This window comes from Littorina saxatilis, linkage group LG15, assembly GCF_037325665.1.
Source record: "Littorina saxatilis isolate snail1 linkage group LG15, US_GU_Lsax_2.0, whole genome shotgun sequence".
NCBI classification, from domain to species: Eukaryota; Metazoa; Mollusca; class Gastropoda; order Littorinimorpha; family Littorinidae; genus Littorina; species Littorina saxatilis.
The window spans coordinates 28440009-28465628 of record NC_090259.1 but is presented as its reverse complement, the minus strand read 5'-3'; the positions used below and the strand labels follow the sequence as shown (position 1 = coordinate 28465628).

At 43.0% G+C, this 25620-nt stretch overlaps 1 protein-coding gene across 1 annotated transcript in view; it reads left to right on the top strand.

Moving 5' to 3' along the window:
* LOC138949003 (kinesin-like protein KIF14) overlaps window positions 1-25620 on the top strand; it is a 57850-nt gene that overhangs the window by 15497 nt on the left and 16733 nt on the right. Inside the window, exons 7-24 of the mRNA XM_070320697.1 lie at window positions 1597-1713; window positions 2359-2483; window positions 3471-3569; window positions 5167-5240; window positions 5987-6131; window positions 6883-7134; window positions 7563-7665; window positions 8208-8245; window positions 8751-8864; window positions 9367-9514; window positions 9926-10012; window positions 12205-12270; window positions 15236-15475; window positions 17912-18073; window positions 19288-19385; window positions 20464-20555; window positions 22170-22265; window positions 24444-24557. Of these exons, the coding sequence (XP_070176798.1) occupies window positions 1597-1713; window positions 2359-2483; window positions 3471-3569; window positions 5167-5240; window positions 5987-6131; window positions 6883-7134; window positions 7563-7665; window positions 8208-8245; window positions 8751-8864; window positions 9367-9514; window positions 9926-10012; window positions 12205-12270; window positions 15236-15475; window positions 17912-18073; window positions 19288-19385; window positions 20464-20555; window positions 22170-22265; window positions 24444-24557 (2170 nt within the window). The remainder of the gene's footprint in view (window positions 1-1596; window positions 1714-2358; window positions 2484-3470; window positions 3570-5166; window positions 5241-5986; window positions 6132-6882; window positions 7135-7562; window positions 7666-8207; window positions 8246-8750; window positions 8865-9366; window positions 9515-9925; window positions 10013-12204; window positions 12271-15235; window positions 15476-17911; window positions 18074-19287; window positions 19386-20463; window positions 20556-22169; window positions 22266-24443; window positions 24558-25620) is intronic.

Genomic DNA, 25620 nt, shown 5'->3' with positions numbered 1-25620 from the left:
CATAGCATCTTGACCTTACTTCAAGGTCAAGGTCGCAGGGGCCATAAATGTTGTCTAAAAAACAGCTATTTTTCACATTTTTCCCATTTTCTCTGAAGTTTTTGAGATTGAATACCTCACCTATATATGATATATAGGGCAAAGTAAACCCCATCTTTTGATACCAGTTTGGTTTACCTTGCTTCAAGGTCAAGGTCACAGGAGCTCTTCAAAGTTGGATTGTATACAGTATATGTTGAAGTGACCTTGACCCTGAACTATGGAACTGTTTCAAACTTAAAAATTATGTGGGGCACATGTTATGCTTTCATCATGAGACACATTTGGTCACATATGATCAAGGTCAAGGTCACTTTGACCCTTATGAAATGTGACCAAAATAAGGTAGTGAACCACTAAAAGTGACCATATCTCATGGTAGAAAGAGCCAATAAGCACCATTGTACTTCCTATGTCTTGAATTAACAGCTTTGTGTTCCATGCTAGGTTTAGTTATTTGACCTTGACCCTGAAGGTCAAGGTCATGTAAAGGTCAAGGTCAAGCATGTGAGTCGTATGGGCTTTGCCCTTCTTGTTACATTTAGTCACGTTTTGACTAAATGTTTTAACGTAGAGGGGGGGAATCGAGACGAGGGTCGTGGTGTATGTGCGTGCGTGCATGCGTGTGTGTGTGTCTGTGTCTGTGTGTGTGTGTAGAGCGATTCAGACTAAACTACTGGACCGATCTTTATGAAATTTGACATGAGAGTTCCTAGGTATGAAATCCCCAGACGTTTTTTTTTTTTTTTCGATAAATGTCTTTGATGACGTCATATCCGGCTTTTCATGAAAGTTGAGGCGGCACTGTCACGCCCTCATTTTTCAACCAAATTGGTTGAAATTTTGGTCAAGTAATCTTCGACGAAGCCCGGACTTCGGTATTGCATTCAGCTTGGTGGCTTAAAAATTAATTAATGACTTTGGTCATTAAAAATCTGAAAATTGTAAAAAAAAATAAAAATGTATAAAACGATCCAAATTTACGTTCATCTTATTCTCCATCATTTTCTGATTCCAAAAACATATAAATATGTTATATTTGGATTAAAAACAAGCTCTGAAAATTAAATATATAAAAATTATTATCAAAATTAAATTGTCGAAATCAATTTAAAAACACTTTCATCTTATTCCTTGTTGGTTCCTGATTCCAAAAACATATAGATATGATATGTTTGGATTAAAAACACGCTCAGAAAGTTAAAACAAAGAGAGGTACAGAAAAGCGTGCTATCCTTCTTAGCGCAACTACTACCCCGCTCTTCTTGTCAATTTGACTGCCTTTGCCATGAGCGGTGGACTGACGATGCTACGAGTATACGGTCTTGCTGAAAAATGGCAGTGCGTTCAGTTTCATTCTGTGAGTTCGACAGCTACTTGACTAAATGTTGTATTTTCGCCTTACGCGACTTGTTATAATTTTAACAAAGCCATGGAGTGTATGATCAATAAAGGAGCACAACAAGAGAAACTTATAAATATGCTCGAAGAGACAAACAAATAAATTGGTTGTACCAATGCACATGCATTTCTTGACAACATTTACTATTATTCCAGACAGAGCGAGTGGAGAACCAGGACCATGACCACTCTATCACCAGCAAGATCAACCTGGTGGATCTGGCCGGCAGCGAGCGACAGTCACAGGCACAGACCACTGGCGAGAGACTCAGAGTAAGTACAGATCTAACAGGCAGGGGTGGGGTTTGCATGTGGATCTGGCCTGCAACAAGCGACAGGCACAGGCACAGACCAGTGGCGAGAGACTCAGGGTAAGTACAAGTCTAACATCCAGGGGTGGGTCTTGCATGTAGATCTGGACGGCAGCAAGCGACATGCACAGACCACTGGTGAGAGACTCAGGGTAAGTACAGGTCTAACATCCAGGGGTGGGTCATGCATGTAGATCTGGACGGCAGCAAGCCACAGGCACAGACCAGTGGCGAGAGACTCAGGGTAAGTACAAGTCTAACATCCAGGGGTGGGTCTTGCATGTAGATCTGGACGGCAGCAAGCGACAGGCACAGACCAGTGGCGAGAGACTCAGGGTAAGTACAGATCTAACAGGCAGGGGTGGGCTTTGCATGCAGATACTTTTTCTATCCTTTCAAAACTCATCAGATAAAACATTTTTGATGTCTACCTAGTAATAATTTCTCAGCTGCTGAGTTTTTTTAAGGGGGAGGGGGGGGGGGGGGCATACTCTGTTACATTCCTGATGTGGAAGGCGGTATCATCAACATATTGCTGCTGATGCTTTGTGTGTTTGCTGGTGTCTGTACCCGTGTTTTTGACGTGTATCAATGACTCTGTTATCAGGAGGGAGCCAACATCAACAAGTCGCTGCTGACGCTGGGCAAGGTGATCTCGGTGCTGGCGGAGCGCTCGATGGCCAGCAAGAAGAGGAAGCTCTTCATCCCCTACAGAGACTCCGTTCTCACATGGTATGTCAGGCCAATGTGACTCAGTTGTGGACAGCCACTTTTGTATGAAAGTTAGACGTGCAGAGTGGCCTAGTGGATAAGTCATCGGCCTCCTAATCAGAAGGTCGTAAGTTCAAATTGCGGCCGCCTGGTGGGTTAAGGGTGAAGCTTTTTCCGATCTCCCAGGTCAACTTATGTGCAGACCTACTAGTGGCTTATCCCTCTTCGTGTGGACACGCAAGCACAAGTCCAAGTGCGCATGGGAAAGATCCTGTAATCCATGTCAGAGTTCGGTGGGTTATAGAAACACGAAAATACCCAGCATTCCTCCCCTGAAAGCGGCGTATGGCTGACTGTATGGCGGGGTAACAACGGTTATGCATGTAAAAACCCACTCGTGCAAAAACATGAGTGAACGTGGGAGTTTCAGCCCATTGGTACCAGTGATTTAAGGCTCCTATGAGTAGACCACTCCCAGTAAGGACACCCCACCCCACCCCACCCCCCCCTGCGGCGTCCACATGAAATGAGACTTGGTTTTTTCTTTTTTTCACTACTCTTTGGAAATAAGTATGTACATGTCTGAGCAACCGTGGTACCCCCTTGTAGGACCACAACAAATATGAGAAAATGAGGTCTTAAAAAGATAGGGTGTCTTAAAATGCGTGTAAATTTAAATTAAGGTTATGAACAGTAAATCCGTAAAAGCAAGGTATTGAAAGGGGGAATGTGTTAAAATGGGGTGACTTTGAGGTGGGCTCGGCAGAACGGATAATTTTGCTATTGATGCATAATTGTCATGAGGAGTATCTTTAACTGGAAGGAACCTCCAGCAACTGAGGAGCGAGACTTGGCCCAGGTTGACGCCCCTCCAAGACAAGCTGCACGGACCTGTGGAGGCTCTGCTGAACACCACCAGCTTCATCTCCAGAGCTCGAATCCGAGTGTAAAAGGTGATCAACAAGAAGAAGACTGGAAGATTAATGTGATGTTTGTGTGTGTTGCCAGGCTGCTGAAGGAGAGTCTGGGCGGCAACTCCAAGACGGCCATGATCGCCACCATCAGCCCTTCGCACCATCACCAGGAGGAAACGCTCAGCACCCTCAGATATCCTTTATGCAATGCTCCATCATTGAGCTAGCTTTCTGTCTTTGTACCTGTCAGTAACCATGATCCTTCCTCAGATATCCTTTGTGCAATGCTCCATCATTGAGCTAGCTTTTTGTCTTTATACCTGTCAGTAACCATGATCCTTCCTCAGATATCCTTTATGCAATGCTCCATCATTGAGCTAGCTTTCTGTCTTTGTACCTGTCAGTAACCATGATCCTTCCTCAGATATCCTTTATGCAATGCTCCATCATTGAGCTAGCGTTCAGTCCTAATACATGTCTATGACCATCACCAGCAGGAAACGCACAGCACCCTCAGATATCCTTTATTCCATCACAGCTACATTTCTGCCTCTTTAGCTGCAGGAAGGCTGAGCTATTTTTAGCACCCAACCTTACCCCACAGCAGAGATAACACAGCAGCGGCAGCAGGCTTGCTCAGTGCCAGCCGCTGATAAGCCCCAAAAGACATTCTTATGCTGTGCTCTGTGAGAGGTGTTTTCTTTGTGTTTAATATTATTTTGTTTGGACCTAGCTATTGATGTGTACATTGTTGTTAAACAGTTGTTTGTTGTATGTTTATCAGGGTTTGCTAGTGTGTGATAGGGTTCGTGTCCGTCTGTAGATGTTAGTTTCTTTGTTAGTCCTGTGTTGACAACTCTTCGACAAGCGCTTAGAACTGTACCCACGGAATACGCGCTATATAAGCTTCATATTGATTGATTGATTGAAGTCCCATTTCTCGGTATAGTGCGGAAGTATTTGGGTATAACAAGCAAGCTAGGTCAAAAGCGTGCAGGCTGCAGCTGTTGATAGCCAATTGATTCCCTCTGCCCTGGCTATTTTTAACTAGGTAAAAAGCACGCAAGGAACAGCTATGAAATGCTCCATCATTCAGCTAGTTTTTTGTCATTTTATCTGTCTATAACCACGACCCAAGTGACCAACCAGATGTGGTCGTTAGAGGCAGATGGTCACTATGGAAGAGTAAATTATACAGAAGGAAACTCGTCTGGAATCCCTTGGGGTGGTCGTTGCGGGCAGCTGGTCATTATCAAGCGATGGTCGCCAAGGGAAGTTTGATAGTATGAAAAACAAGAAATTCCTCCGATAGGAAAAACACCCCCGTTGGTCAAAGGGAAATAACCATTCTCACTGCCACCAACTGAGAAGGTTATTTCCCTTTGACCATTAATATGTCAGTCTTAATCTTAATCCAGCAATAACTCCCTAACCGTGTGTTTGAATGGTCCCAATTTTTGTAAGGACCGTCTCAGGAATGTATAGAACCTGTTCACCAAGTTTGGTGACGATCGGTCCGTTCATTCTTGAGATCTATATGCGAACACAAACACACAAACACACAAACAAACAAACAAACACATCCAGTGAAACCTATACACACCCCTATACCGGGGGTGTAATAAATGTAATTGGGAATCCCTGAGAGTATAAGTAAATTTCTTTATCTGCATTCTGTAATGGTTGAGGTGACATCACAGAGCTGTTCACTTGTTCAGCTGTCTGATTTCTGAAGCTCAGTGTGTCATTTGTTGTTTTTTATGTGATATTGTGCCTTAACTCACAGTTACATATGCTCGGCAGACACGATCCATCGTCAATGTCGTACGAGTAAATGAGGACCCAAAGGCAAAGATCATCAGAGGTTTGTTACTGCTTATCTGAGAGTTTTGTTTTTGTGTGTACGCGTGCACTCCTGTCTGCAGATATGTCTGTAAAAAGAAAATTATACTAAAAAAACAGGAGTGAACAACTCTGAAAATAAGTGATTATATTTTTGTGAATGAAGAAATTACATCTCTGTCTTTGCATGAGGAAGCTGCACCCCTGTCTTTGATGCATGCAGAAATTTCATCCCTCTTTTGACTAATTTAGAAATTTGGCGTCTGTTTTCTTTTACGGAATAAATATTGTCACTGTATATTATCTTGCTTTGCAGAACTGCGTGCAGAGATTGACATTTCATCCTTCTTTTGACTAATTTAGAAATTTGGCGTCGTGTTTTCTTTTACGGAATAAATATTGTCACTGTAGTGTATATTATCTTGCTTTGCAGAACTGCGTGCAGAGAATGACATTTCATCCCTCTTTTGACTAATTTAGAAATTTGGCGTCGTGTTTTCTTTTACGGAATAAATATTGTCACTGTATATTATCTTGCTTTGCAGAACTGCGTGCAGAGATTGACATTTCATCCCTCTTTTGACTAATTTAGAAATTTGGCGTCTGTTTTCTTTTACGGAATAAATATTGTCACTGTATATTATCTTGCTTTGCAGAACTGTGTGCAGAGATTGACATTTCATCCCTCTTTTGATTAATTTAGAAATTTGGCGTCGTGTTTTCTTTTACGGAATAAATATTGTCACTGTATATTATCTTGCTTTGCAGAACTGCGTGCAGAGATTGACAAGCTTCGCAGGCAGTCGGGGAGTGGGACAATCAGCGAAGACACTCAGATAGTGGGTCTGGCTGAGATTGCCATGCTCAGAGAGAAACTCATGTCAAAAGAGAAAGAAATGGATGAACTGTCCAGGTATGTGGTTCAAAAGGATTTATCTGCCTGCATGTTTTTGTGTATAAAAATATGTGCACATTTTGAAAACGATGAATATCAGCCTTGCACTAGCTGTTGTAATGCAGGGATGGCTAGATCTCAAAATGTTAACTCTCCAGCCGTGCGAGTAACTGCAGGAAAGTCACTAGCCCGGCAGAAATGTCACTGGCCCGGTACATACCACAGTTGACCTGCAGTATTTATATGGCTTGACAGCTCGATAGTTAAACCAAGAGCGTTGCATTTGACCAGAATTTTCATTGGTCAGCCGTGCGAGTTGCCAGGCGGTTTCTACTAGCCCGGCAGTTTTTAGCTCGCCCCTGGTGCCCGACGTACGATTTGGCCATCCCTGTAATGATAAAATACAGAGGCTCTTGCATTTGTTTGTTTGTTATGACCACCGGTGTCTTTCACCACAATCGCATTTATCAAAATATTTTGAGATTAACATGATGGGATCGACCTGAACAATGTAGGACATCTTTCTACTCAGAACAGATTTAAAGATGAATCAAAGTTTTCATTACGAATTTGATTTTGTTATTTTACCATATGAATGATGCATTATCCTTGACAAAACAGACAGCTTTTGAAACAATCTGTGAACAGCATGCTTAGCTGAAGACTCTTCAACACAAATATGTTTGCTTCTGTTATTGAATTGTGAATGCAAATGCTTCTCTTCATAGTTATGAAACAAGCTCATCTTTCTTGGTCTCTCTTCATCCAGATCATGGCAGGAGAGACTGAGACAGGCAGAAGCCAGAAAACAGGAAGAGTCCAAGCAGCTGGAGAAATCGGGTGTGGCAGCCGTCAAGGTGGACAACCAATTACCTAACCTCGTCAACCTTAACGAAGACCCCCAGCTGTCGGAACTCCTGCTGTACGTCATCAAGACGGGTCAAACCAGGGTGGGTCAAAAGCGGCAGAATTCCACCCATGACATCCAGCTCAGCGGGGCTCTCATTGCCGATAACCACTGGTGAGTGTAGCTTTTGCGTTGTTGGAGTTAGTTTGATTTTCATTTGCTTGATTTTTTGCTGTCGCAAATATAACATTTTATATGTAGTCGGAGAAAATTTACTTATTGAAATTGGTGCCTTTTTGCAGATTTGGATTTTTGAGTCGCACATCAAGTTGTAAGATTTCTGCTTTTGGTTATTGCTAATTACACAGAAGTTTTGATTCTTTGCTCCTGTTTTCTTTCTTTTTCTTCCTTCTTCTTTTCTTTTGTCAATTATTTCTCTTCCCTCCTTCTCCTGATCTTCACTCAGCATTTACTCAAATTCACATGGGTGTCAGTATTTTTCTGTTTGAAAACTGTGCTTCCAAGCATTTTATTGCTACCTTTAAATCATCAAAATAAAAAACATCTTATTTCTGTATTAACATCTGTGATTTACTTGACAGTATCATCAACAACATGGAGGGCATTGTCAACATCACCCCCATCGGAGACGCACCAACGTACGTCAATGGAAACCTCATCACTGAACCCACCATCTTGCACCATGTAAGTGTTTGAAAGAAGTAGAAGGTAGAGCAGATAGAAGAGACAGCAGCTAATTTATCCAAGCTTTTCTGGGCTGTGGTCAGTCTGCTCCCATTGAATAGGAGTTTTCGTGTTTCTTTTAACTGACCGCTCATTTTGGCTCATTCTTGAAAATTGCAGGAATAAGTCAGGATGAGGAATATTTTGAGCTGTACAGTATGTGTAGATGTGTCCTATCTGTGACTTTCTGTGGAAATGTTTACTTGACAATTGTGAGTTTCCCCCGAAAGCGGCGTATGACTGCCTGAATGGCGGGGTAAAAACGGTCATACACGTAAAAACCCACTCATGCAAAAACATGAGTGAACGTGGGAGTTTCAGCCCATGAACGAAGAAGAAGAAGAAGAATTGTGAGTTCGCCTCTTTAGTGTTTATATCAGTCTTGGTTGTTTAAAAAAGTATTCACAGTGTATTGGAAGGTACAAGTCTGAGTGGATTTTGGTAATATCCACTGTACTCTAACTGGTGAATGAATTGGTACAAGTTATTTTCCTTCTCCACAGGCTGATCGAGTAATTTTGGGAGGAGACCACTATTTCAGGTACAGTTTTCTTTTTCGTTTGCTAACGTTGGAGTTTTGGTGGCCATGTTTGTTGGTGTTACTGTTGCTGTTGTTGATTCATAACTTGTTCCCAGTTGTTGCTTTGCACTGAAGGATGAAACAATAGAAGCCTGAAGCAGTGCCAGGAATACCAAACGATAAGCTTGATTAGCCATCCCAGCAAGGTCATACTCGGGGTGATCCTCAACCGACTGAAAGGAAAGGCGGAGGACCTCCTTGCAGAGAATACCGTTTATATTTTGTGAATCATACAAACAGCTTTCTGATACTTTAGAGCAAGAGGTCTGTCACATTTTAGATGAAAAAGAAACACTAAAACGTTACCTTCAAGCTGTCCAGTTTTTTTGTGTTTTTTTACTCACCTGAGTGATCAGGAGAGTCTAAAGAATGAGCAGTGTTAGGCCGGCCAGACAGCCCTGCCAGCTGTTCGTAGACAAAAAACTTAAAGTTTTCTTGTTTTGTGACATGGTGTTGGTTGTTTCAGGTTCAACCACCCCATGGAGGTGAAGAAGAACAAGAAGACCAGCGGCAAGCTTTCCACTGAGATGAAAAACTTTGAATTCGCCAAACAGGAATTGCTACGAGTACAAGAGGCAAAGTGAGAGAATGACGTCTATTTAGTATGTTAGGTTAATGTGTTCAGATCGTGAGCGGAGAGTAAACATCATGATGTTTTATTAAGATCATGATGTCTACCTTTTGTAACCACTTTTTTCCAGGGGTAAAAAATGCGAGAGAAAGGAGAGCAGCAATATTAAAACAGTTTTTACACATGCGCATGTAAACACACACACACACACGCACAAACACACATTCACACACACACAAGCACACACACACGCATGGGTGGGATTCTTCCGGTAAATGCCGGAAATCCTGATTCGTAATGTCTGTGGTTCCTTTTTTTGGTTGGTAATTATACAAATCCTTCAGCGTTTGGGGGCCCCCAAGACCCCCCCCCCCCCCCCTTAAAATTCTTCAGTCACACACACAAACACATAACACACACACATTACACACACATAACACACACACATAACACACACACATAACACACACACACACAGCGGTTGTCCGGCCTGACTGTCTGATGTTCTCAGGTTGCAGGCGGAACTGAAAGAGGCCCAGAAGATAGCTGAGGCCAAGATGGAGGAAGAGCTGGAACGGGCGCGTCAAGAAGCTGAGCAAGAGTTGAACCAACAGCGCTCAGGTTATGAAGACAAGCTGGCAAACATGGAGAAAACACTGGTACTGTTCATGAGTGTAGATTTATTTTGATGCTGACTTTGTCTACTGTTGTCATTTGTCGAGTGTAGGCCATGTCTTCGTAGAATTAAAAAAAAAAAAAATGCAAGTAGTATTTTCTTAATAAGGAATAGTAACTAAAAAAAACAAAAACATTCTGCCGTTCTTGTTTGCCCAAAGTTTCTTATCAAAACACTCCTTTTATCTCAACCTAAAATGACTTATTTTTTGTGTGTTTTGTAATTGTTGTTGGAACTTCACCATGCATAATCTTTTCCAGGGGATAGAAACATGTCTACTTTATTGTGCTGACAATTTTTTGTGTGATGGCATTTTAAGTTTGAGTGTTGCTGTGTACTTTTATCAACCAGAGAGAGAGAAGTTCCACTAACCTTATCTCCTTTGTCTGAGCAGCAAGAGCAGACGCGGGACGTCCAGAAAGCAGAACAGTCCAAGCAGGAAGCTCACAGTATGATTCAAGACCTCCGCAAACAGAAAATGGTTAGTTAGACCCAAAAAAACACGTCATGTTTGGTTTTGATGACAAGGCTAATCAAATTACGTTCGTTTTTTGTTTTAAATGTTTGTTTTTTGTTAAAGTCTTTTTTCTTCTTTTCTTTTTTTCTTTCTTTTTTTAACCAGGCACATGTGGCATTCTATTTGCCAGAACTCATGTGAGCTGTGTCCCGTTGGTGTTGAAAAAGAGTTGCTTTCCCTATAAAGAATGCTAAATCATGTTTTGTCATTTTATTTACTTTTTTTTTTATTTTATTGGTCTTTTTCAAGGGTCATCAAAAGTTTTAGGGTTGGGAGGAAAAAGTAGAGTTGCTTGGGGAACCAGAAAAATTGATTTAATTTTTTTTTTAAAGTACCGTATTTGACGGATTACAAGACGCACCGTTTTATAAGCCGCACCCCCGACTTTAAAAAAAAAAATTGGGACGAGCCACGTATAGGCCGCGTCACTATATTAGCCGCCGTCAAAAATATATAATCAGATCGTGTCAATCAATCAAAACAACCAGGCAAACGAAAGTACGGTATTTGGCGAAATCGCCTCCGAGAATAAACAAGTGAAACAAAGAAGAAAAGTGAAAAAGTTTGAAGAAAAATATCACACACACAATTTGTAACCAACACACACATGTAGTCCCGCCCGGAATAAGCTTTTTTGGGATGATTTATGACTTTTGCGCACATTTCGAGCAGACGAAAACACAACATGGCGGCTCTCGCTCCTCCAACTATCGCGAGACACAAAAAAACGAAATCTCGCGCGCGCGAGATCCTGATACATCCGGTGTTTCTCTGTACGCTATCTTGTCACGACGACTTGTTGACAAACGAAGATTCGCGAAAGAAAGAGAAAAGCGCCGAGTCTTGAGTAGAGAGCTAATAAAGTACCGGTAATTGCTAATCGAGCGAAATGAAAATCCGCGGCGACTTCCATTAGGTGAATGCTATTCAAGTTTAGGTAACGTTTTAGCCGCATCTTTTTATAAGCCGCAATGCGATTTTTTTGTGAAAAAAAAGTCGCGGCTTGTAGTCCGTCAAATACGGTAGGCCCAATGAATGCGTGTTTATGTAAGGGACCAGGGTCTGGAGATCAGGTGGTGGTGGTGGTAATTCTTTTTGATAAGTTTTGAGTTGCCTGTGCCTATTTATAGACCGTAAATGTGTATTATATGCACTCAAAAAATGTTTAGTCATACCATGCTATTTGTGACTGAAAGAATTTCAGGTCAAGTGTTTTTGGCTCACGTAAGTGTAGCCTATGCGATGCTAACTTTTGTGCGTGTGTATGTGTTTGATAGAAACTTTAACATTTGACTGAACACCAAAATACTAATTTTACCTGGTTATTATCCAAGCAACAGCTTCAAAGTATTGAAGCAATGATCAACATTTCGTCGGCACGTATGTAGTTAAAGTGTGTATCCAAAGAAAACGGGTGGTTGGGGGTTTTGGGGGGGGGGGGGGGTAAAAACAGGTGACTGGTTTGTGTCGTGTGTGGTATGTAGACCAGGTCAGGGGTCAAGGTTAAGTCAGATCGCGTGAAGGATTGTGGTATAGATACAGTTCTCACCCAGCTGCAGTTCGCCGATTCGGGGAAGACAATTTCACATTGTTCGGTTTCGTAGCCCCAGAAAAATAGATAAAGAAGACACCAAAGGAGATTTCCTACAGGTTGATCTGCACAGCGTGTTTCCAGTGTGTGCGCGAGGAAGCGCTGTCGAAAGCGCAGTGTCAATCTGGCAGTCGTGTCCCCGTAAGTAGGCTACAGACAGACAGATCTAGATCTAGCGTCTCCCACTCTTGCACCGTGTCACCTATGCTTACTGTGTGTGTGTATGTGTGACGGAGTGAATGAGTTTGTGTTGCTGTTTGTCGATTTCTTACGGGAGCCTTGAAGGCTTCGCCTCTTGTTAGATCATAACGTACTAATTGTGATTCTCAAAGAATGTCAGGGGAAGTTTTAATTCATCACATAATCCAACGGTACCAGTGCTTATCTTTTTCAAAATTCAGTTTTGAAGTTGGGGAGGGGGAAAGCCTGCATGATGCTTTTTCCCCCCACTGTAATGATTCCTTCAAATACTTTGAATGCATACAGCAAGCACGTACAGTGCGTGTTGTTAAAAAAAACTAATTGAAGTGGAGATAAAAGAACATTAAATGTGTTTGCGTTTCAGATGTTGGAACAAGAGGTGCTGGCTGGAAGGAAAAGACAGCAACTGGAGGCTGAGGCAGCAGAAAGAGTGAGTGAATTCATTGTAATGGTTCCGGGCAGAATGGACTCGTCAGCCCAGTAAGGCAGCTATTCTTTGGGAGGGAGCAACCCCTAGTAAAAGCTCTAACTGCCGAAGAAGGAAGACAGCAGCCAACTTGGCGCGGAAAATAAATCGTTGGTGTAGGATTTTCCGATTGCATGACCATGAAATCGAACGCAGAAGAAGAAGAATTGTAATGGTTGTGCAACATTGGGCGGGGATGTAGCCCAGTCGGTAGCGCGCTGGATTTGTATCCAGCTGGCCGCTGTCAGCGTGAGTTCGTCCCCACGTTCGGCGAGAGATTTATTTCTCAGAGTCAACTTTGTGTGCAGACTCTCCTCGGTGTTCGAACACCCCCGTGTGTACACGCAAGCACAAGCAGGGTTCGTACAGGTCATGGAAAACCTGGAAAGTCATGGAATTTGATTTTTAATTTTCCAGGCCTGGAAAGTCATGGAATTTCAATTCAAGTCATGGAAAGTCATGCAATTTAACAAAAATAAGAAAGAAAAAAAAATTAACCTTTAGCACGCCAGCGGCGATTTTCGTTGCCCAGCCATTCCCCGATTTGCGTCGCCAGCACAAGGCTTGTTCGTATGACCAACTTCTCGTTCGTATTTGCATCAAGACTTCTCGTTCGTATTTGCATCAAGAATAACGGTATTTTTAACGGCACTTGAGCCAAAGCGAGGCTCACTTCCTTCCGTTATCTCGTCGTGTCGTATGCGCTGCATTTGAGTCGGTTTCGTCGAAGTTTTCTGCTTTTGTTTTTGCATCGATAAAGTACTTTAGCGCTTCGACAAGCAAGATGGAGGATGATGAGTTTGAAACTTTCTTTCGAGTTGTTTCTTGACAACAAAAAGTATGCGGAATTGGAACGAATTACCGAGGAAGATCTTTGCAATGAACTGTGTATCGCGGTGAAAAAAATGACAGTTCGTCAAGTCACAGTGACGGTTACGAAACGGAATTTACGAAAGTGCAGATGGATAAAAACAGTGGCTGGTCCAGTTTAGTGAAATGACAGGACCAGCAAACATTACCGATAATCTGACTGCGTAGCAAATGCTTGACTTGCTTGTCGAAGAGACACTGCGTAGAAACTGACTCAAATTCAGTGCAAAGCAAGCCAGTGTCAAAACTGGCAGTGACAAGACGTAAAAAGTTTGCGTGTTCGGAAATGGCGACCTGTGGATCTAGTCATGGAAAATGTTATTGAGGCTCATGGAAAGTCATGGAAAAGTCATGGAATTTTGTTTCTAAAAACCAGTGGGGACCCTGCACAAGACCAAGTGCGCACGAAAAAGATCCTGTAATCCATGTCAGAGTTCGGTGGGTTATAGAAACACGAAAATACCCAGCATGCTTCCTTCGAAAACGGCGTATGGCTGCCTAAATGGCGGGGTAAAAAAACCGTCATACACGTAAAATTCCACTCGTGCAGAAAAACACGAGTGTACGTGGGAGTTTCAGCCCACGAACGCAGAAAAAGAAGAAGAAGTTGTGCAACATTCATAGTTTATTACAGCTGAAAGCTTCCAACATTTATGGTACAGTCAAACCTGCCCTGGGGACCACTTCTTGATAACGACCACCTGCTCATTTCGACCACCGGGCGCAGTGGCGTGGTGGTAAGACGTCAGCCTCCTAATCGGGAGGTCGTGAGTTCGAATCCCGGTCGCTGCCACCCGGTGGGTTAAAAGTGGAAATTTTTCTGATCTCCCAGGTCAACTTATGTGCCGACCTGCTTAGTGACTTAACCCCCTTCGTGTGTACACGCAAGCACAAGACCAAGTGCGCACGGAAAAGATCCTGTAATCCATGTCGGAGTTTGGTGGGTTATAGAAACACAAAAATACCCAGCATGCCTACTCAACGAAAGCGGAGTGAGCTGACTATGCTCTCAGAGTATAGTGTGGGGAACCCAAATGGGCAAACGAGCTCACACGTAACGAGAAACATTCTGGAATGCTGAACTAGGAACGCTGAAGAAGAAGAACATTTCGAACACCCCCACTAAACCTGGCAAGGTTTTTCTCCTACGTAAATCACCTTTCCATATCCGCCACCTGTCAATAAGGACCCCTTTTGGTTGGTCCCTTGGCTGGTCGTTATAGACAGGTTTGTCTGTATCTATTGTAGAAAAAAGTAGAATAATTATATTCCTGTTGAACGAGATGCAACGCTGGTATCAAGATGCATTAAAAATTGAAGATTGCAAGGACAGCATCAGAAAAGCACTGAAGGAATCAATAAAAGAACTGCTTTTGGAATCTGCTTTCATTAGCATTCTGTTATCAGCTTCGCAAACAGCAAAGTTACAAAATGTGTACAAAGCGTTAGCCTATAGATTTCCCTTCTGATGAAAATGAATATGCCGCCATACGTTTTAAATGATTGCATCAGGAACCTGCAATAATGCTGTGTATGCCAGGAGTGTTACTGTTTTATGTTGTCTTCTTCTTCTTCTGCGTTCGTGGGCTGAAACTCCCACGTACACTCGTGTTTTTTGCACGAGTGTAATTTTACGTGTATGACCGTTTTTTACCCCGCCATTTAGGCAGCCATACGCCGTTTTCGGAGGAAGCATGCTGGGTATTTTCGTGTTTTTATAACCCACCGAACTCTGACATGGATTACAGGATCTTTTTCGTGCGCACTTGGTCTTGTGCTTGCGTGTACACACGGGGTATTCGGACACCGAGGAGAGTCTGCACACAAAATTGACTCTGAGAAATAAATCTCTCGCCGAACGTGGGGACGAACTCACGCTGACAGCGGCCAACTGGATACAAATCCAGCGCGCTACCGACTGAGCTACATCCCCGCCGTGTGTTGTCTGATACTGTGGTTCACCACACCTGAGTTTCTCTTCTTGAGATAATAAAGTGTTCTATGTCTGTCTATAACACACAAGCTGTGCTCACCAAATTGTGTGTGCTCTGTCCATCAGGTGAGCTTAGATCTGGTCAACAACAAGTCACGAATCCTGGAGCTGCTTGAGGCGGAGCGAGCCAAGGCTGCCCTGCGATTAGACGAGGTGCGACAGCGTCGTGCCGAGATGTGTACCACGCCCACAAGAAAACGACGAGGGGAAGGGTTGTCGTGTGCAGGAATTCGCAAAGATCTGTACAAGGTGGCTCTGCTACTGCGGGAGGCAAACAAGATCAGCCAGTACCTGAAGAAGAATCTGGTGAGCGTGTGTTACTTTATTCCACAAGGCAGAATCAAAACTCAACCGCTTGTCTTGACCAAAACAGAGCAAAACACATGCAAAACTGTGTTTTAAAACCCTTGGAATGGTTCTATAAGTAGAGGCCATGAAGCGGTGATCCCACCTATGGTTTTAGATGCAGGCATGAAAATTCTCCGTATTTTCCGTATTTTTGAAAAAAATAAACCGTTTTTTTTTTTAATTTTCCGTATTTTTCCGTTTATTTTATTTATTTTTATTTTTTTCCCTAGTCATAGTTATAGTAAAATAGTTTTGGGGCCATGTTTGAATCCAATTTTAAGGCTCAGATAGCCCCAGATTGCACCAAATTGCACCCTTGAAAAAACTAATTTCCGGGGGGGCATGCCCCCGGACCCCCCTAGAAGGCTTCGCGCCTGCGAAACATGGCGCTACGCACCTGCGAAACTTGACGCTACGCGCCTTCGAATTTTGTTTTCAGTATTTTATTTTTTTTCAGTTTTCATGCCTGTAGATGGTACAGTAATATCTCCGTTTGTAGACCCTCTGTTGGAAGAGTTCCTCTCTTTTAGACCTTTTTTTCTTGGATTCTGTCTTTGTCATGTCTTCAAATTGATCACCATTCCAAAACTCTCTTTCTTTTAAGACATAATTTTCTCAGATATTTGCTTATCTAAAATGGAATGGATACATTTTTGGCGCACGTAAGTGTAGCCTATGTGATGCTAACTTTTGTCTGTCTGTGCGTGCGTGCGTGCGTATGTATGTATGTCTGTGGTAGAAACTTTAACATTTGACTGAACACCGAAATACTAATTTTACCTGGTTATTATTCAAGCAACATCTTCAAAGTATTGAAGCAATGATCAACATTTTGTCGGCACGTATGTAGTTAAATCAATCAATCAATCAATGCCCGTCACTCCTGTCAGGGTATGGGCCGCCAACATGTTGTTGACGTTTCTGTAGCGAAGTCGTTTTTGCAGGGTGGGGGTGCTAACCCCACGCCCAACCCTCCTCCTTTTTCAGCCGGGCTTGGGACCGTCCTTGGCGGGTTTATGTAGTTAAAGTGTGTATCCAAAGAAAACGGGTTTTGGGGGGGTAAAAACAGCTGACTGGTTTGTGTCGTGTGTGGTATGTAGACCAGGTCAGGGGTCAAGGTTAGGTCAGATCGCGTGAAGGATTGTGGTATAGATACAAGTTATCACCGAGCTGCAGTTCGCCGATTCGGAGAAGACGATTTCACATTGTTCGGTTTCGTAGCTCCAGAAAAATAGATAAAGAAGATACCAAAGGAGATTTCCTGCAGGTTAATCTGCACAGCGTGTTTCCAGTGTCTGCGCGAGGAAGCGCTGTCGAAAGCGCAGTGTCGATCTGGCCATCTGGCAGTTGTATCCCCATAAGTAGGCTACAGACAGACAAATCTAGATCTAGTGTCTCGCACTCTTGCACCGTGTCACCTATGCTTACTGTGTGTGTGTATGTGTGACGGAGTGATTGAGTTTGTGTTACTGTTTGTCGATTTACAGTGGCACCCCCCTTTTAAGACCCCCCCCCCCCCCCCCCCCCCCCGATTGAAGACTTCCTCCCTGTTAAGACCTTGCTGTTTCAGATGTTCTCTTCATAACCTCTGTAAATTTACCTCCATTTAAAGACTCCCCCTTTTTATGGCCTGATTTTCTGAGGTTTTTTTAAGGTCTTAAAAGGGGGATTTCACTGTAGCTTTACATCATTGGATTTGTTTTTTAAAGCAGGGCTAACACCTTTCCGGTTCTCGACGGAAAATCCGATTTCTTAAAGTAAAACTGGACCCTGGCCTTTCCGTTTTTTGACTCACATGCGAAGCAAAAGTGAGTCTATGTAATCGGTCAGTGTTAGTCTGTCCGGCCGGCCGTCCGGCCGGCCGTCCGTAGACACCACCTTAACGTTGGACTTTTCTCGGAAACTATCAAAGCGATCGGGCTCATATTTTGTTTAGTCGTGACCTCCAATGACCTCTACACTTTAACGATGGTTTCGTTGACCTTTGACCTTTTTCAAGGTCACAGGTCAGCGTCAAAGGAAAAATTAGACATTTTATATCTTTGACAAAGTTCATCGGATGTGATTGAAACTTTGTAGGATTATTCTTTACATCAAAGTATTTACATCTGTAGCCTTTTACGAACGTTATCAGAAAAACAAGGGAGATAACTAGCCTTTTCTGTTCGGCAACACACAACTTAACGTTGGGCTTTTCTCGGAAACTATAAAAGTGACCGGGCTCAAATTTTATGTGAACGTGACTCATTGTGTTGTGAATAGCAATTTCTTCCTGTCCATCTGATGCCTCATATAATATTCAGAACTGCGAAAGTGACTCGATCGAGCGTTTGCTCTTCTTGTTTACTTTTTGTGTGTGGTGGCCCTGCTAAAGTGTACCAAATATGATTGCAGTTGTTCAGCCGAGAGGACCTTGACGATGAAGAAGAGAGTGAGGGGGGTGGTGGGGGGACACAGACGCTGATCAAGGTGACCAACGCACACCACGGTATCTGCACTCACTGGACAGTGGCCAAGCTGGAGGAGAAGGTGGTGCAGATGAGGGACCTCTACCAGGTACGTCTGTCTGCTGTGTGTGTGTGTGTGTGCATGTGCTTTTGTGTGTGTCTGTCAGTGTGTCTATCTGTCGTGTTTGTGTGTGTGTTTTTGTGTGTGTGCTTTTGTGTGTGTGTCTGTCAGTCTGTCTGTCGGTCTGTCTGTCTGTCTGTCTGTCTGTCTGTCTGTCTGTCTGCCATGTGTGTGTGTGTATACAGGGATGGCCAAATCTCAAAATTTTAACTCGCAATCCGGGCGAGTAACTTCAAGAAAGTTACTAGCCCGCTAAAAATTTTGGTGGCCCGGTAAATACCACAGTTGCAGCATCTGCAGTGTTTATGTGGCTTTGAAACTCGATATTACAACCAAAAGGGTTGCATTGGACCCGAATGTTCACAGGGCAGCCAGGCGAGTTGCCAGGCAGTTTCTAGTAGCCCCGGTGGATTTTTTACTCGCCCCTGGCGATCATTGATGATTTGGCCATCCCTGTATGTATATTTTTTTTGTAAAGACAGAACAGAAAGAGAGGGAGAGAGGAATTGAGAGAGTGATTAACAGATGAAAAGGCCAGAGACATGGAAAATTGTTTTAATGTTGAATTTTAGTGCAAAATGTTATTCACTGACTCTTGGAGTGATTTATGTTTAAAATCTGACACTGCTAATCATCTGTCCTTATCATTGGTAAGCAAAATGAAGTCTTTGTGTTTTGAGTCTAATAAGGGAAAAGAGAAGAAAGAAACACATGATCATGTTGCAGGCATGGGAATTGTCCGCCGAAAGGCAAATTTCCGCCGGTTTTTATTTTCGTTCCACTGAAAAAGCAAAAGTGTCCGCCGAAAAAATAAACTGGGGAGGCAAAAATGGTTCTGAAAACTGAATTTAATGGCAAACTTGGAGCTCAGATGACACCAAATTGCACAATTTGGGTTCTTTGGAGACATTTTTCCGGGGGTGGTGTGGGGGGGGGGGGGGCATGCCCCCGGACCCCCCTAGTAAGGCTAGGCGCTTTGCGCCGTCGACTTTCATATTACTTACAAAATGTCAGCCTTTTTTACTTTTTTAAATTCCCATGCCTGATGTTGGTGCATCTGAGCACTTACTTGCTGGGTAGATGTTGATACCAAAACTTGCATCGAAGCCAATTATGAAGCGTCTGTCACAAACTTTTGCCAATAACTCATGCGTGTACTCTTGGAATTAAAGAATACAGTACCGGTATACTTAATTTTTCAGAATGATGGTGACAACTCAACAGACGACGACGAAGTTTTCAACGACCCTGATGACACCTGGGAGAAGGAGAATTTCTCCCCCAGCAACTCCCCTGTTGTGTAAGATTTGTTTTGTTTTTGTTTTGATACCTCCTTTTCTTGTTAAGAGCTCTCTCCAGCATTGGCGTTAACCGGTAATTACCGGTATTTTACCGGTTGAAACGAGAAAATACCGGAACAAAATTGTCTGCCGGTATGACCTACTGGTTGATTTTTAGAACTACCGTTTTTTTCGCTGGTAAAACAACAAAACCAGTACTCTGAGTTGGACTCTTACTGGTTTCAATGACCAGCCTACCGGTTTTTTCTGGACTGTTTGCATCATAAAAGTTTGCGTACCGATTTGAAAAAATACTAGTAGCGCCATCACTGTCTCTCGATGTTAATAAATCTGTTAATTGTATGCTTTGTTCAAGCAAGGAGACAAACCTTGCCCATGTTGGGTTGCTCAGTGAGTTGAGATTTGTGCAGGTTTGGATTACAGTGGAACCTCCCGTTTAAGACCCCTAGTTTTAAGACTCCCTGTCCCCTATTCAGACCCTGCTTTTTTTTATGTCCTGTTCATAACCTCTGTAATGTTACCTCCATTTTAAGACTCCCTTGTTTTTAAGACCAGATTTCACTGATTTTTGGCTCACGTAAGTGTAGCCTATGCGATCGTAACTTTGTCTGTCTGTGCGTGCGTGCGTATGTGCGTGCGTGTGTATGTCTGTGGTAGAAACTCTAACATTTGAAGACGTCACATTACATTGACGTCACATTATGACGTAAGAGGGTTAGACGTCACGCGAAGGAAGTACTGAAAGTCTCGGTCATTATTATTTTGAGCGGGCCGAGACTAGTTGGCAGTCGTGTCCCTGTAAGTAGGCTACATGCAGACAGACAGATCTAGATCTAGTGTCTCGCTTTCTTGCACAGTTTCACCTATGCTCTTTCTGTGTGTGTGTGTGTGTGTGTATGTGTGACGGAGTGATTGAGTTTGTGTTACTGTTTGTCGATTTCTTACGTGAGCCTTGATGGCTTCGCCTCTTGTAGGTCTTTAAAAGGGGGGCTTCACTGTGTGTGTTGTGCACTGTCACACAGCCTAGTGCCTGTCATTGTAGGTTTTCATCTTTCTTGCTTCCTTGTCTGGTGGTAGGACTGGGTTCCACAAGAGCCCTGTGACCAGTCTGGGTTCACGCGTCTCACAGCTCAACTCTTCCGCCACGGCTTCACCTGCCGCCAAGAGAGGTAAGGCCGAGAAAATGTTCCTGGCTATGGTGACCCTATCCAACCCTCTTTTATGCTGCAGACCCTAACTTTTTTTTCCAACTGTTTAAATGCGCGCACACACACACACATGTATACACGCACGCACACACACACACACTCCCACAAGTTTTTACCTACCTGGGTATACCTGCCCAGTTTTTGACTCACATGCGAAGCAAAAGTGAGTCTATGTACTCACCCGAGTCGTCCGTCCGTCCGTCCGTCCGTCCGTCCGGAAAACTTTAACGTTGGATATTTCTTGGACACTATTCAGTCTATCAGTACCAAATTTGGCAAGATGGTGTATGATGACAAGGCCACAAAAAACATACATAGCATCTTGACCTTGCTTCAAGGTCAAGGTCGCAGGGGCCATAAATGTTGCCTAAAAAACAGCTATTTTTCACATTTTTCCCATTTTCTCTGAAGTTTTTGAGATTGAATACCTCACCTATATATGATATATAGGGCAAAGTAAGCCCCATCTTTTGATACCAGTTTGGTTTACCTTGCTTCAAGGTCAAGGTCACAGGAGCTCTTCAAAGTTGGATTGTATACATATTTTGAAGTGACCTTGACCCTGAACTATGGAAGATAACTGTTTCAAACTTAAAAATTATGTGGGGCACATGTTATGCTTTCATCATGAGACACATTTGGTCACATATGATCAAGGTCAAGGTCACTTTGACCCTTATGAAATGTGACCAAAATAAGGTAGTGAACCACTAAAAGTGACCATATCTCATGGTAGAAAGAGCCAATAAGCACCATTGTACTTCCTATGTCTTGAATTAACAGCTTTGTGTTGCATGACCTTGACCTTGGGTCAAGGTCACATGTATTTTGGTAGGAAAAATGTGTAAAGCATGTGAGTCGTATGGGCTTTGCCCTTCTTGTTGGTCATGTTACCTCAATCAAAATGTGTGTGGGGGGGGGGGGGGGGGGTGGCTGACAAAACTGCTTTCTGGCTTCCGTTATTGTCATTTTGATATTCAAACTCTTTTGCCTCCCATGACATGGGAAGTAACTCCGTCAATTTCAAACTTCAAAAATGGTTGCAAAGTAACTAGTTTTCCAAAGGAGCTTTTTTTTCTGCAAACATGGATGGTAGCTCTCTAAAGCTGACTACTGATTGTATGCTTGTGAAAACTCCAGTAACAAAATTGGAAGAAGTTTGTGATGAGTAATGTACAGGATTTGTCCTGTACGACTCGGAGGAAAGGATCTTGGTGTTTAATGTAGTGCTTGCAATGTCAAGTTTTAAGAAGAAGAAAATGTAAGTTTTACTCCCTCACGGCAAAGCAATTAGGGGCATGTTACACGGGAAAACCCGGCTTTGTATAAAAATAAAAATGCAGGGGGGGGGGGGGGGGGGGGATGTAGACTGCTGGTTGCTAGAGGAGACCTGAAATGGGCTAGGGACCGGCTTGGGTCGGCTTGGGTCAGTGCTGAAATGGTTACTTTATGGGCTGTTAGCCGAACAGACACCGGGGCTTCATGTAAAGTTTTAAATTGATGTGGGACCTTTTATTCATGTTAACCATTTCCATGTGTCATGACTGAGCATTATCTGTCTTTGTGTAATTGCAGCTTCTTTTGGATTGTCCTCGTCTATGATGGACGCAGATGTATCTGTGTATAAGGCTTGTCGAAAAATGGTGTCTTCGGTCATGGACCAGCTGAATGGTAAGTATTTGGACTGTTTGTAGTTAAAAAGGAAAATATTTGACTTGCCTCACAATAAAATATAATGCAGTGTTGTTGCCAGGCCTCGGTCTTCGGTCTCTGACGCATTCCTTTCTGATTTGACGCATTGGACCTAGCCTTGTCCGGTCGATGGACCGATAGTTTGTACGTTTTGGTGGTCAACTGACCGATACATATTTGTACAAGGCGGACAAGGTCTGCAATGAATGGAACGGGAGTTGCAAAGTCGGAAAACAAACCCTGATCGAAATGTTCATGTTCGCTACGAGTGAAAATGCACTCGGTGCCGAGTCCGTGTTTGTCGTCATTGACACTCGAGACTGCGTTTACGGAAATACCCGACCTATTTACCGAAAACGGCGCAAACAGCGGAAAGTTCATCAATATAATACTACGCATGGTAATGCGAAGATCAGGCAGGATCCCTACATTCGCACACCGGGCACTGTATTGGAAAGGGTAGGCCAGGAATGTCAGGCTCTTTCTCCTCGCAAAGTTTATGAACAATTAAAACTAGGAAGCGACATCAAAGCAATGCCAAAGGACTTGAAACAGGTTAAGAATAAGAAGGATAGGGAAAAACGCGAATGGCCTGAAAATGTTGCACAAAAAAAAGTTGCTAAATGTTGCAACAAAGTTGTAAAAAAACAATTGTAACAAAGGTGCAAACAAACTTGAAAAAAGTTGCAAACACATATAATCTACTAATTGTTTCGCTATTTTCGTTGTTTCCGGTAAATAGGTCGACCCAATCCAGCCAAAGGGATGCTACTCTGTTAGACGATTTTTTTCGTCGATTGCTGATCGATAAACATGCCGCCGAAAAAGAAATTAAAGCCGGTTGAAGGGCACAAAACACTAGCAGCGTTCAATTTCAAACAGACTCAAGCCAAAACACCACTTGAAAATGAAATGAGCGAGGAGGAACCGGAGGTAAGCGACAAAACTAAAATAGAACCTTTAGAAGGCAAGAAAACAAACTCCGGACTGTAGGTTATTTTGCATGTATCAAAGGTATGGCGGTACAATTTGGACCTATTGTTTTTTTTAAAGCCAGGACATTTGGACCTATTGTTTTTTTTTTAGGGAGGTCCAAAGGACCTATTGTCTTCTTAGGCTGGCAACAACACTGAGAATGTTCTCACTAGGGTTTGCAGCTGGAACTCTCATATTGGGTATTCTTATAGCCTTTTTTTTTTTATCCTTTTTTGTTCACAAAGTTTGAATGACATCCGACAGATGCAGTGGCGTGGTGGTAAGACGTCGGCCTCCTAATCGGGAGGTCGTGAGTTCGAATCCCGGTCGCTGCCGCCTGGTGGGTTAAGAGTGGAGATTTTTCCGATCTCCCACGTCAACTTATGTGCAGACCTGCTAGTGACTTAACCCCCTTCGTGTGTACACGTAAGCACAAGACCAAGTGAGCACAGAAAAGATCCTGTAATCAATGTCAGAGTTCGGTGGGTTATAAAAACACGAAAATACCCAGTATGCCTCCCCCGAAATCGGCGTATGCTGCCTGAATGGCCGGGTAAAAACGGTCATTCATGTAAAAATCCACTCGTGCTAAAAGCATGAATGAACGTGGGAGTCGAAGCCCATGAACGAAGAAAAAGAAGAATTATGACATCCATTAAATTTCAAGGTCACTGGTGCTACAGGGGAACTCCTCATTTACAAACCTTTGGCATATCATGAAAATTAGGCCCAAATGGTTAAAAGGTGTATACTAGAACTAGTATTGCTAAGGTGAGTCTGTCAGGTAGTTGCATTTCTTATTCAAAGTTTTCAAGGATGAATGATGGGAACTCTGGAGCTAATGAAAGGCTCATGAAGCTTTAGAAGGGGAGGGAGGTTCTCAAGCCAGATTTCCTGACAAAAAAGCTGTACATTCTAACATGTTTAGGGGTTTCTCCAACTGTGAGTGATTTGCGTTGGTTGATACACACAAGACCTGTTTTTTTGTCAGTAATTCAAGAAAATGTGTTTGGCACCCCAACAAATCACGGGTCAACTTTATGTGCAGATTCAGATGAAAAAATCAATATTTACACACAGTTTTGCAATGAGGGCGACTCTTGTATGTTCAGAGCATTAGGTACGGGGTGAGGGAAAGAGATTTTGTTGCTCACGCTATAGTGTGTTTCCATTTTCTTGCAGAGCTGAGCTTTGAAGAGACAGTGGCAGACAAAATTCTGTGGGACTGTCACATGCTCAAGTCATGCGTAGCAGCCTTACTGGATGGCCCGGAATGCACATCCTCAGTTTCTTCAGGTACAGTGGAACCCCCCTTTTAAGACCTCCAAAAATCTGAGAAATCAGGTCTTAAAAAGGAGGGAGTCTTAAAATGGGGGTCATTTTACACAGGTTATGAACAGAAAATCTGAGAAAACAAGGTCTTAAAAAGGAGGGAGTCTTAAAAGGGGGGTTCCACTGTAGTAGAGAAATGTTTTGGTTTGTTTGATGTTGATTTTTTTATGATTTTTTGGCTCACGTAAGTGTAGCCGATGCGATCGTAACTTTGTCTGTCTGTGCGTGCGTGTGTGTGTGCGTGTGTATGTCTGTGGTAGAAACTCTAACATTTGAAGACGTCACATTACATTGACGTCACATTATGACGTAAGAGGGTTAGACGTCACGCGAAGGAAGTACTGAAAGTCTCGGTCATTATTATTTTGAGCGGGCCGAGACTCTGTTGGCAGTCGTGTCCCTGTAAGTAGGCTACATGCAGACAGACAGATCTAGATCTAGTGTCTCGCTTTCTTGCACAGTTTCACCTATGCTCTTTCTGTGTGTGTGTGTGTGTGTGTGTGTATGTGTGACGGAGTGATTGAGTTTGTGTTACTGTTTGTCGATTTCTTACGTGAGCCTTGATGGCTTCGCCTCTTGTTTTTTTTAAAAGGGCACAAAACTTTTATCCAATGTTTAGTACGTCTTTGTCTGTTTTCTTTATCTCAGTTTGTAAGGTTTTCTGTTTGATTTTTTTTTGTCTGAGAGCCTGTGGTAGCTGGCTTTGCGTAGCACATATACTGTCTTGTTATCAGGAGTTCCCATGTGCAGGTTGTGGTTTACTCACAGATGATGTTCACCATAGAAAAAAATAGCAGAAGAGACGATTTTCAGAAATAACTTTGTTTGGTTTGTATGGGTTGTGAAAGAGTGAATGCCCTTGCTTTTTCTCCGACAAATAACTTCACACGTGCTCCTGTCCACGTGTTTCTGACACACACCTCGCTGGTGATTAGCCCATCCAATGTTTGTCCGAGTAAAAAGCAAGGGCATTCACTCTTTCACGACCCATACAAACCTGACAGAGTTATTTTGTGAATTTGTCTGT